A 12,522-nucleotide genomic window follows, 5' to 3' on the forward strand; every position below is an offset into this window, starting at 1 on the left:
GCTTGTGTTGAACAATACCAAAGGTACCTTGGTGTGGTAGAAAGAGATGGACAAGCCTGGTTCTTTTCCCTTTCTATTGTGTGATCTTGGGCAAGTTACATAATTTCATTTAACTTCTGTTTCTCCTCTGAAAAAATGTGGCTAATTTCTCCCTTGTCTTTCTCACAGATTTACTGTGGGAAAAAAGATGACATAAATGGATCGCATTGTCTGGTTGCTTCCTTCATTGTATCCCTTGTGCCAAGCACAGGCTTGCTACATAGTAGATACTAAGTAAATATTTGCTGAATGAGGAAATAAATAATGTTAAACAAAAAAGCTTTGTAGACTATTTTACTTGACACCTTAGCTCACTTTCAGGATTGGCCTTGAAGGGGCTTGAGAGAGCATGTTGAAGTTGTGTCTGTCGTGAACATCACAAATTCTTAGGCTCTAGAGAGAAGATAGGGTATATGAGGTCTGTATTTAATAGGAAGAACAAGTACCATAATTTACTATCATTGTGGCAGTTAACTCCATCTCTGTCTCCAGATTAGCTCCAGTTTTTGTAGGTAAATAGCTGCTTTATTCATTCCCTCATTCAACAAATATTTCCTTAGTATATACTATGTAGGAGCCCCGTGCTTGGCACAAGCCATACAGCGGTGAAAACAAACAGATGGTGGCGTCTTTTATCGGATTTTTTTCCCCCATAGTAATGCTTTGAGGTGGGCAGGGGAGAAATTAGGCACACTTGACAGAGGAAGAAACTGAAACTTAATAAAGTTTTGTAGCTTCTACATAAGGGCCAAATAGTAAATATTTTTGGCTCTGTAGGTGTATGACCTACAGTCTCTGTTGCAAATAATTAACTCTGCAATTGTAGTGCAAACATAGCCATAGGACTTCAATAAGCTTGGCTGTGTCTCAAATACAACTAGTCATAGACACTGAAATCTGAATTTCATGTAGCTTTGTCACAAAATATTGTTTTGATTTCTCCCAAGAATTAAAAAATGTGAAACACATTCTTAGTTCGCAGGCCATTTAAATACAAGCAGTGGGCCGGTTTTGGCTATAGTTTTAGGCAGTAGTTGCCTACCCCTGCTTTTTGTGATTGGTTTTCCTATATCTTAGACATAGTGCTTATATAGTCATCTCTCTCCTCACTCGACTATGCAGACATTAAAATCTCTTGAAAAGAGCATCTTATCAAGGAGATAGCTAAAAGAAATTCTTCTCTATATGCCCAGAAATTTCTGAAAGATAAATTAATAACTTAAAATGGCCATTGTCGGTAAGAGTAGGAGGTGGTTGGGGCATGGTGGCGAGGGCTTGGAAATGAGGCTCCCTTGTCCTTACCACTGGCAGGCCGCCTCTGTGCCCAATGGCTACTACTGATTGGATCTGCTTTTTTTTTTTTTTTTTTTTTGTGCGGTACGCGGGCCTCTCACTGCTGTGGCCTCTCCCGTTGCGGAGCACAGGCTCCGGACGCGCAGGCTCAGCAGCCATGGCTCACGGGCCCAGCTGCTCCGCGGCATATGGGATCCTCCCGGACCGGGGCACGAACCCGCATCCCCTGCATTGGCAGGCGGACTCTCAACCACTGCACCACCAGGGAGGCCCTGGATCTGCTTTTATCATATCATTTAAGACTTGTAGAGTGTTGTTGCTCTGGAGTAGATAAGAGCACATCTGGGACTTGAGATTTCTCTGTTAGATTTTTGGTGGTATAGAAGATTCCACTTTCATAATAGGTAAACTAAGAAGTTGGTTCGACTTGTTCTGTAGCCGAATCAAATTCAAAGTCCACAGAGGTCACTTAATTTGGACCTTCAATACTCATATCAAAGACACAGTGGGATAGGTTGCTCTGAAATCAATTTCACGATCTTACATAATTGGGAATGAGGACATGTGGTTGTTCTTTTACTCACATCATATGCTGTCTTCTGTTAACTTTTTGAATCTCCCAAGTAGAGTGTTTAGGGAGAGATAGTCAGGAAGAATTAAGAAATATTATATAGAAAACGTCTGCTGTGGGCTGGAGGAGCTTGGCTCCAGCCAAGTGAAGAGGAGAGGTTTCTCTCCACGTTATGCAGGTGTCCAAGATGTGGTGACTTCTCTCAAGCATGGCTGAAAAGAAATAGGGCTCGTCCAGAGTTCATTTTTGTTTGAAGACCTATGAAACGTAAGGAATGGAAGATGATAGACTTTTTAAAAAATCAGGTTGATGTTGTTAGGGTTCAAGCATAAATAGTCAACCAAGTTTACCAATTTTAGTAAGCTGTAATATGCTTTGATAGCCATTCTACTTGTGTTCCTTAAGATCTGACTTGTTGGGAGCCATTGCACCATAATTATTATTTTTTTAACTTGGAAGACATTTACATTTATTTTTACTTTCTCACATCACTAATCCTGGATATGAGTGGCTAAATCTTGTATCTCCATCAGGAAAACATAGCACCACTGAGTGGCTCTTACATCCTATGAAAAACTGAGTCTTTGGTCACAGCATTAAGAGTTCCTGGATTTGGTCCCATCAGCCCTCTTTGCAATGACCTATACACCATAAATATAGTTGTAGTCTCAGATTTCAGTAATAAAATTTGTACTTATGCAAATAAATAATATTGAAATCTCATTCTTAACAGGGTGGAAGAATGAAAGAAAAGAAAGATGAAAGAATGTTGAACCACTTTGTATGGCTCTATGATGGAAGGAAACCGAACTGAGAACTCCTGCAGTAGAACACTTGGATGGCTTCAACAAGATAATGATGCTAAGCCATGGCTTTGGAAATTCTCTAATTGCTTTTCTCGTCCTGAGCAAACGTTGCCACTTAGTCCCCAAACGGTAACTATGTGCAAGACTTAAGGACATAGCAAATGCTTAATGCAAATAGATGAGAGATCCCTTTGGTCTGGGGCAGTCTCTCTCCCTGAAGTCTGTGCTAAGTTTTCTCTTGCATTCTGCTTATATTACTCCTTGTAGCACATTCTTGTAATTCCTGACTCAGTGAGGGCACAATTTTTTAACTCCTATACTTCCACACTAAGCAACAATAGATGCTTTAAATATGTGATGTTAAAATTTTGGAAAGATTTGTTTCTCATTAAAATCACAGATTCCAAAGACAAAATCCACCTTGTAGAGTAAGACCGGAGGAAAGTACAAACTAGATTTTGTTTTGTGGTAGCCTTCTGAGTTCTGTGTCTTAAAATCAAGGAAAGATTGATAGGATTTGTTGATGGTCTTTTTCTGTTCAAGACTTCTCTTGAATATTTAAATATGTCTAGAACTTTTTCTTTTGTTTTTTCATAGTGATTTTGACGTTTTCTGATTTTATTTCCTTCATCGTTATCACTTTTTTTTTTTGCTATTGTACTTGGGATTTAAATGAGACTTTACTATGAATTTACATAAGGGTATTGATAATGACTTTAAAAAAAATCTATTCCCTATCTTCTCCAGCTTTTCATTATATAGTTACCTTTGTTGCATGGCATCAGTAATTGGAGTTATTTCAGAAGTATTTTACCTCAGGGACAGTTTGCACTGAGGGCTGGCAGCTCAAGCAGGGTCCTGGGGTGGCAGATCTAGCCCTAACAGCGTCACGGGGCACGGAATTGCACTGTCACCTTTACAGATCCAGAATCTCGATTTTGTCAGTGGTACCCAGAATTGAGTACATTCAGGAAGACCAACTCACAGTAACCCTGCCCAAAAGAGCCAGATCTATATAAATCATAATGCCAGTGAGTTAATTTCCAGCCTGAATTGTAATTACCAAGAGGGCAAGGCACACTGCTTGTTGGCTGGTGAGACCATTGCTAGTACCTCCCTTTTAGGAAAAGTAACTGAAAATCCAAATTTCTCCCGTATTAGTATACCCTCCAATAGCAGGAGTGAAATCATAGCAGTCAGATGGACCTTTCTGTGCTCTAAGGGATGAGCATGTCTCAATCACTATATCAGGGCATCCCCTTCATCTTAATAGTGCCTGCACTCAGCCAATAAAGGTTGTTGATTGGTTGGATCCCCTTTTAGTGGCCAGGTACTCTGCTGAGCGCTTTATGTTTACTATTTCATTTTATCCTTCTAACAAATGTAGTAGGTACATTCTGTTGTTCCCAGTTGAAGGATGGTAAAATTGAAGCATAAAGAGGTTAGGTTAAGTCACTTACCCAAGGTCATAAAACTATTTAGTATGGGGCTTCCCTGGTGGCGCAGAGGTTGAGAGTCCGCCTGCTGAGGCAGGGGACATGGGTTCGTGCCCTGGTCCAGGAAGATCCCACATGCCGTGGAGCGGCTGGGCCCGTGAGCCATGGCCGCTGAGCCTGCGCGTCCGGAGCCTATGCTCCGCAACGGGAGAGGCCACAACAGTGAGAGGCCCGCGTACCGCAAAAAAAAAAAAAAAAAAAAAAAAAAAAAAACTATTTAGTATCACATTCAAACCCAGGTCTCTGACACCAATGCAATGCTATAACCTTTATAAGCATACCAGCCTCATGTGTCTATGTTACAGGCATATGACAAACTATTTCTCTTTTATCTTTTTCCCAGATAGTTTTCTAATTACTCTAATTCTTTCCACTGGTTACAAAATAATTGTTGGCATTATGGCTTTAGGTCATGATACCCCAGGGTTTGCTAAATGTCATCAGCAACACGTTTAAGACCTATTCATGGATGGGCCACTTGGGCAGATGGCTGATCTCATCCATAGTGCTTGATACCTTCTCCCCTGGAGGACCTTACTAAAACCACCTAGCTCTGACTGCACAAACTATGAAGTATTTTCCTCAAGGCGCTTTGCTTGTAAGCTGTCTTTAGTGGATACTGTTATGACTATGTTGTTTTTCATACCACCTTTTTTGTCTTCAGAAGACACTGAGAGGCCATGGGAAGTTATCAAAGGGAAGACACTGAGACATGGATGGTTAATCAGGCTTGTTGAATATGTAAACAGACCCCCTCCCCAAGTCTCTTAAAATTCAGGAAGGACACAGTCATAATTTTAGTTGTCTGTTTCAGTGTTCACCTCCTGCTGAAGAATGCTCCTGGTTTTAGCTGCCATTCCGTTTTTGTGGTTGTGATTTATGACGGAGTGATGTAGATAGGTTTGAACACTGTTTCCATTTTTTAATGCAATCAGATGTGAGTAACCCCAAGTCACTAGCCTCATAAAATTAATTTGTGTTCTGGTTTTCTTTTCTCAGAAAGATTACATGGAGAACAAGAAAGTTGCTGTGGAATTAAAGGATGTACCATCTCCCCTTCATGCTGGCTCTAAACTTTTTCCAGCAGTCCCACTTCCAGATATCCATTCTCTTCAGCAACCTAAAATACAGCTTTCAACTGTCCCCAAAGTAAGCTGCTGTGCCCATTGCCCTAATGACCCCTCCACTTCGCCAGTGCGTTTTGGTGGTGGCGGTGGCGGAGGGACTGGTAGCTTGATTCCCCCAGGTGCACTGTTAGACTCGCAAAGCACCAGGACAGTCACGTGTCAGGTGGGGTCAGGGTTTGCTTTCCAGTCTGCATCTTCACTCCAGAGTGCCTCAGCTAGGAACAGTTTGGCCAGCGTTGCAAGTGACTTTCCCAGCATGTGTCTAGAAAGTAATCTCTCTCCTTGCAAACACCTGCCCTGTTGTGGAAAGCTCCATTTCCAGTCATGTCATGGTAATGTGCACAAGCTGCATCAGTTTCCAGCTCTCCAGGGCTGCACCTCCTCCGCTGGCTATTTCCCCTGTTCTGATTTCACAAGTGGGGCTCCTGGGCACTTGGAAGAGCACATTTCACAGTCGGAGCTAACGCCTCACTTATGCACCAACTCTTTGCACCTAAATGTGGTACCTCCGGTTTGTTTAAAGGGCTCCCTTTACTGCGAAGACTGCCTCAACAAGGTTTGTATCTTTTTATTTGTTATGTTGGGTGCAGCTAAGGTTTGAGGAATGACTTTTTAAAAATAATGATATATCTTGAAAAAAATCTTTCTTGTGAGTGGGGTCAAAGACTCTTTCGTGATGTGGCTTTCTCCCCATCTGCATAACTCCTTCTGGTCCTGAAAGAAAGCAAAGGGTAAAATGGGAGGGACCATTCAAAAAAGTACAGAGTAATTATTTAGTTTATGCTCTTAGAGTCTCCTGTAATAAATCTATTTCTTACATGTGAACCTAGCTTGGCAAAGCCTCGTGTTCTGTCTTTAAAGGCTAGAGCACAATTGTGATTTCTTATAGCTAACACTCACCTGGTACATGGACCCATTCTTGTAAAACTGCATGTTGTCCCTTTGTAATAATTTGGGGAACTTGAAACTTGGCCTCAGTCGCACCCAGTGTTCAAGTAAAGACGTTACTTCCTTTTATGTAAAGTGTGTCTGAGGGTCTCCACCGTAGCAGACACATGGCCCAGAATGTAAAGGTCTGATCATGTGAATATCTTTCCTGATCATTTCAAGTCACTTTGGAAGTGAGTTTATGCATTGGTAGCTGATAGTTTTGGGAAAGGTGATTTAAAAATACGTTTTATCAGAGGTTAGCAGGTAGAAAGGAGAAACACTTAGAATGTGTTTTCAGTTGTTATGTGTAACTCTAGGTTCTGAAATAATGTATCTGAAACCTCCTCCTCTTTTTAAAAAAATTTTAAAACAGCCGGCAAGAAATAGTATAATTGATGCTGCTAAAGTCTGGCCAAATATACCACCTCCAACTACTCAAACTGCACCTGTTACTATTCCTCTGTGTAATGGCTGTGGAACCAAAGGAACAGGGAAGGAGACCACGTTGTTATTGGCGACCAGTCTAGGCAAAGCTGCTTCGAAATTTGGTAAATGACAGTATGGTGTAAAATGTGCATATTAGTTTTCAATACCTGATACTAACACTGCATTTAATCACCTTTAAAAAGATTCCTTGTGGTTCTAAAGCTACTGTGTATGAGTCTCCATTTCCATCTCTTGGTAAAAATCTTTTTATCCTTATAGACCAATAGGTCAGTTGCCATTAATGTTGGGCTGATGCTATTTGAGACCAGAAGCTGTGTATAGAAAAACGAGGAGTATATTAGGAGAAAGAAATGCTGGAAGGGACTTGGTGTCAACTTAGGTTCATAATCACACTTGTTCGTTGTATGCTCCCTAGATGTACTTCGTATTTAGAAAGATTTAGCAATGGCTGATGAAAAACAATATTTGAAAACCTAAGATCATTTCCCCAAAAAGTAATTGATATATTTTATCTCTAAACATTTTTTAAAAACTTGAATCAGATATTAATGCAGTGTTAAAAATCATTTAAGATCAAGGACAAGGGAATTCCTTGGCGGTCCAGTGGTTAGGACTCCGAGCTTCTACTGCAGTGGGAACGGGTTGGATCCCTGTGTAGGGAACTAAGATCCAGCAAGCCCTGCGGCGCAACCAGAAACAAACAAACAAATGTGCTTTAAAAATAAATAAAATAAAATCAAGGAGGATAACAACTTCACTGTTCGTCTCCTCTTCATTGTTCTCCCACACTGAGTCGGTAGACAAGTGTGGGTGGAACATGAAGGTCAGGTCTCAGAGCTGCAGCGTCCATTCACCTATGTGTTAGTGTTCAGAGGAGCATAACTGGTCAGTGTGAGAACGCCTCATGCTTTGTGATGGATTTATCGTGGGCTTAAAGTGACTTGATCTTTAGATTTGTTCTCTCCTGAAAAATAGGAGTAATCACTTAGAGCTACTATGGCAACTTGGGGTTGTTTGTCTTATTAGACCAGCCATTGAGGTTGGTATCCTTAAATCTAACATCAGTCAGTAATTTCATTTTCCTGCCCCTAAGAATGAGAGGTAGCTACCTGTTATTTTTATTTGAATGTCTTACCTCTTCTTTACCATGTGTAATTGAAAATGTTAACATTTCTTAAGGGTCACCAGAAGTTGCACTAGCCGGACAGGTGCTAGAAAACTTACCCCCCATTGGAGTTTTTTGGGATATTGAAAATTGCTCAGTCCCCTCTGGCCGCTCAGCTACTGCAGTTGTACAGAGAATTCGTGAGAAGTTTTTTAAAGGCCACAGAGAAGCAGAATTCATTTGTGTGTGTGACATCAGTAAAGAAAACAAAGAAGTTATTCAAGAGCTGAATAATTGCCAGGTAAAAAAAAAAAGAATTTTAATCTATTTTGGTAGAAGAATAAGCATGTGTGGTTTTTTTTAAGAATTCTAATTGAAAATTTGTTTAATAATATGCATTTGTGCTAAGTTTGTAAATAAAGGAAAATAGCAAAAGATTATTTCTTAATTAGGTACTAGAAACCATTTAATCATGTCTGATCTTTCAACAAGGCTGCTTATATGTGACTAGTGCTTTCCTAGTATAGTGGTTACATATGTATCATTTCCTTTGATTTTCATAACTGCTTTGTGAACAAGGCTCATAGGATTTATTATTTGGAATTTACAAATGAAAGGGCCCAAGAGGTGAAGCAACTTTTTTAAGATCATATGGCCGTAAGTGGATGAGCTTAGATTTAAATCCAGATTGTCTGACCCCAAAGTCTGTTCTCTTCCGCTGGAACCAGAATCAAGTTCTTCTGACTTTCAGACAAGTAATTCCATTGATATGCCATATTCCTGCCTAAAATTATATAGTTCTGTTCCTTGTAAAAACTAATAAATCCTATTTTGTGTTGTATGTAGTTGAGGCACCTCTCAAACCTTTCCTTCCTTTGGAGACTTTAATGTGAGCCTGATAGTTTTAACAGGAATAAACACATTTTAGCTCCCTTAGGGGCAGATGCCTCTCCTCTTCCACTAACTGATGGTGGAAGCCATAGATGACAAATAGAAATGACATCAAATTCAGCCCCAAATCGTACCTTAATTATATATCATACCTCTGCCACCCACAAAATTGTTGGCAAAAGATACTAGAGAGAGCTAATTTACTTCACATTTCACTTTTATTTTCTGAAAGGGGGATGGATGAAGTGAAAAAGCAGAAGATTAGAGATGAAAGTAGGGATAATGGATCCAGTTAATTCATCTGGAGAACTGAAGTTGAAATTATTGAGATTTGACTGTAATTTTTTTCCATTCCTAAGTGGCAGTAATAATAAAAGTTTCCTCAAGAACTGTCTATTAAGAGGCGGGCAGAATGTGTAGTGATTTTCTAACCTCAGCTCTTTCTCATTTGTCCTTATTATAAATTAATGCAGGTAACCGTTGCCCACATCAATGCTACTGCAAAGAACGCTGCTGACGACAAGCTCCGCCAGAGCCTCCGAAGGTTTGCAAATACTCACACTGCTCCTGCCACTGTGGTTCTTGTGTCAAGTAAGTGTAGAAACATCTGCTAATTTCAGCTAAATTCACTGTGTGTGAATTATCATAGAAACCAAAATATGTTAAAGTAAAATATGCCCCCAAAGATGCTGAAATACATAGGACATTTTATGCTTATCTTTTTTTTTTTTAAATTTATTTATTTTTATTTTTGGCTGCGTTGGGTCTTCTTTGCTGCATGTGGGCTTTTCTCTAGTTGTGGTGCACGGGCTTCTCATTATGGTGGCTTCTCTTGTTGTGGAGCATGGACTCTAGGCACATGGGCTTCAATAGTTGTGACACTCAGGCTTAGTTGCTCTGCAGCGTGTGGGATCTTCCCGGACCAGTGCTTGAACCCGTGTCCCTTGCATTGGCAGGCAGATTCTTAACCACTGCGCCACCAGGGAAGCCCTATGCTTATCTTTGAAAACTGTTTAGAAAAAAAAATGGGTCTACGTGGATTTCTGTATTTTTCTCCTTGGAACTTGATTAAGGATTCTTGCGGGGCCAAGTTTATCAAAGAAAATGTAATTTTTTTAACCCATATTGCTAATTTTTAAAATCTAAGATGAAGGTGGGGCTCCTCAGAATATTAACATTTGCTCCTTTTTACTACTGGAAGTAACGTGTCTTGGGGTTCAGTATAAGTATATGTAAAATTGTCTTACCATGTTAATTCTTCTGATATGAACTGCGTTCCTGTTCTAGAAAGGGGTGGGGGTGGCAACTTAGAATACAATCCTGCCACTCCTTCCTTCTCAGTAGATGTCATTAGCGTTACCTCTCTCTGTCAGGTGTTTCTAATGTTTGGGGATGGGGGTTGGGCTGTACCTTGTCTTTCAGCTGATGTCAATTTCGCATTGGAACTTAGTGACCTGAGACACAGGCATGGTTTCCACATAATTTTGGTCCATAAAAACCAGGCCTCAGAAGCACTGCTGCATCATGCTAATGAGCTGATCAGATTTGAAGAATTCATTTCCGACCTGCCCCCCAGGTTACCAGTAAAAATGCCAGTAAGTGGGTTTGTGTTCTTTCTGCCATATTCTAGTTGAGATTACAGAGGCTCAGGACAGCCCTTCATAAGGGGTCTCCAAGCCCAGGTGAGGCTCTTCTTTGTAGTAGGCTGGCCAGATTTTGAAACAGGCCTAGAAACTTTCTTCTCTTACAGATATACAGAGAATTGACATGTATGCATTTTGCTTTTATTTTTTTCAAAATGTCATAGGGAACTGACTTTCAGATTTACCTTACTGACAGCCACTTGCCAGTGTCCCCAAAGCTAGCAATGTTTTGTGCCAGGGGGATGGAAGTAATGGAATGAGAGTTATTACTCTTTTTGCTTCCAGGTTTTAAGGGTAAAGAATATGATGATGATGATTTGCACATACTGGTGTGGTTGGAGTCAAATAAGCAGAGTGATTGTACAGTTGTGGCACTTAATCCTGAAGCTCCAGCAGGCCTCTGAGCCTGTTTTCTATGGTTGTGGTCCCTGGCATGCATGGGCACAACGAGAATAGTGGTCGCTACACCTGTAGCCTGGGAAGCCACTTGACAGGAGAAAGTGCACATGTTCCCAGCAGGCCGAGCACTTCTCATAGTCTTGTTTGGGATAAGAATGTTTACTGCAACACTGAGCTTGTGTTTAAGCTGCCTGGAGACCGTATGTGCAACCTTTAAACAGTAATAACGGAGAGGAGCTATAGTGTGGATGGTCCAGAAGGCTGGGCAATCCCATTCATGAAATGCAGTTTTAACATATCTTAATAACTTTAGAGTTACAGAAGCACTTTAGGAATGATCTCACCCAACCTCCTCATTTTAGAGAGGAGGAAGTCAGCACTTAGAAAAAGTAAGCAAGCCACTGGAGGTCCCACAGCGCGATGGCCGCAGAACCGAGACTGCCCCCCCGCCCCCCGTCCCCAGATTCAGGCACTTGCATTGCTGGCCCCACTGCATTCCCTGATACCCAACAAGTTCAGAGCCTGGCCGGAGAGTAAACACATGCTAAGGATAATCCACAGTTGGGGGTACCAGGGTCTGGCCCAAGGAGTAACATACACAGGCCCTACTTCAGGCTTCGGAGCTGCTCTGCTGATTCACTTTTGTTGTTCTTCATTGTGTTTTTTTGTTTTTTGGTGTTTTTTTTTGCGGTATGCGGGCCCCTCACTGCTGCGGCCTCTCCTGCTGCGGAGCACAGGCTCCGGACGCGCAGGCCCAGCGGCCACGGCCCACAGGCCCAGCCGCTCCGCGGCATGCGGGATCCTCCCGGACTGGGGCACGAACCCACGTACCCTGCATCGGCAGGCAGACTCCCAACCACTGCGCCACCAGGGAAGCCCCTTCATTGTGTTTTTAGTCTTTGGCTATAGCTACATTTCCTCTATTCCGCTTGTGTTTGGCACTCACTTTTTTAATCCGGAAGGCCTTTAAGTCAATTGTAGTATTTTAGGTGAGAGATTGCCCACTGCAGAGATCCTTATTCCTTATGATTTAAAAAAAAAAAACAAAACCAATTATTCAGTACATTCAATCTTGCCACATATTTTTTTCTCATTCACCAGAGTGATAGTTTTAGATACATTTCTCTTTTTCCATGTTTTTCAGTCTAAGTAAGTTTACCCTCTCCCGTGGAAATCTCTGTTATCTCCCCTCCAAGGTCGCTAGCTAAAGTTCGGTGATCACTCATTGTTCTTCTTGTTTGTAATGGAATGTGTGCCCTCGAGTCAACCCACTGTAACACTTTTCCTTTGTATCAACAGTGCCAGACTCTGCTCTATGTTTATAACCTACCAGCAAATAAAGATGGCAAGAGCATCAGCAACAGGCTCAGACGCCTGTCCGATAATTGTGGCGGGAAAGTGCTAAATATCACAGGCTGCAGTGCAATCCTCCGCTTCATAAACCGAGATAGTGCAGAACGGGCTCTGAAGCGAATGGAAAATGAAGATGTCTTTGGTAATAGGATCATCGTGTCATTTACTCCAAAAAGTGGTGAACTCTGTGAAACAAAGAGTTCAAATGCAGCTGCTGATAAAGCGAAGTCTCCCAAAAAACTTAAGAATCCAAAATTGTGCCTCATCAAAGATACAAGTGAACCATCTTCCAGTGCCAAAGCCGCACCTGGAAAAGGGTCGCAGGCAAATTCTGGATCTGCCACCAAAAATACCAATGTTAAAAGTTTACAGGTAATTGTGATACCTCTTGCTTTCTGAAGTTTATGGTAGGTTTGCTTTCT

General features: G+C 41.3%; 1 protein-coding gene across 5 annotated transcripts in view; it reads left to right on the forward strand.

The window, feature by feature from the left end:
• Positions 1-12,522, forward strand: part of MARF1 (meiosis regulator and mRNA stability factor 1) — a 41,679-nt gene that overhangs the window by 1,342 nt on the left and 27,815 nt on the right. For 4 of the 5 annotated variants that reach the window (XM_081256343.1, XM_081256346.1, XM_081256344.1 and 1 more), the window contains exons 2-8: positions 2,637-2,838; positions 5,205-5,888; positions 6,636-6,810; positions 7,889-8,115; positions 9,179-9,296; positions 10,128-10,300; positions 12,047-12,472. In XM_081256343.1, the coding sequence (XP_081112469.1) occupies positions 2,695-2,838; positions 5,205-5,888; positions 6,636-6,810; positions 7,889-8,115; positions 9,179-9,296; positions 10,128-10,300; positions 12,047-12,472 (1,947 nt within the window). In that variant the 5' untranslated portion in view covers positions 2,637-2,694. The remainder of the gene's footprint in view (positions 1-2,636; positions 2,839-5,204; positions 5,889-6,635; positions 6,811-7,888; positions 8,116-9,178; positions 9,297-10,127; positions 10,301-12,046; positions 12,473-12,522) is intronic. The other variant, XM_081256347.1, reaches the window with a different exon arrangement.

This window comes from Mesoplodon bidens (assembly GCF_964165515.1).
Source record: "Mesoplodon bidens genome assembly, chromosome: 15".
NCBI classification, from domain to species: domain Eukaryota; kingdom Metazoa; phylum Chordata; class Mammalia; order Artiodactyla; family Ziphiidae; genus Mesoplodon; species Mesoplodon bidens.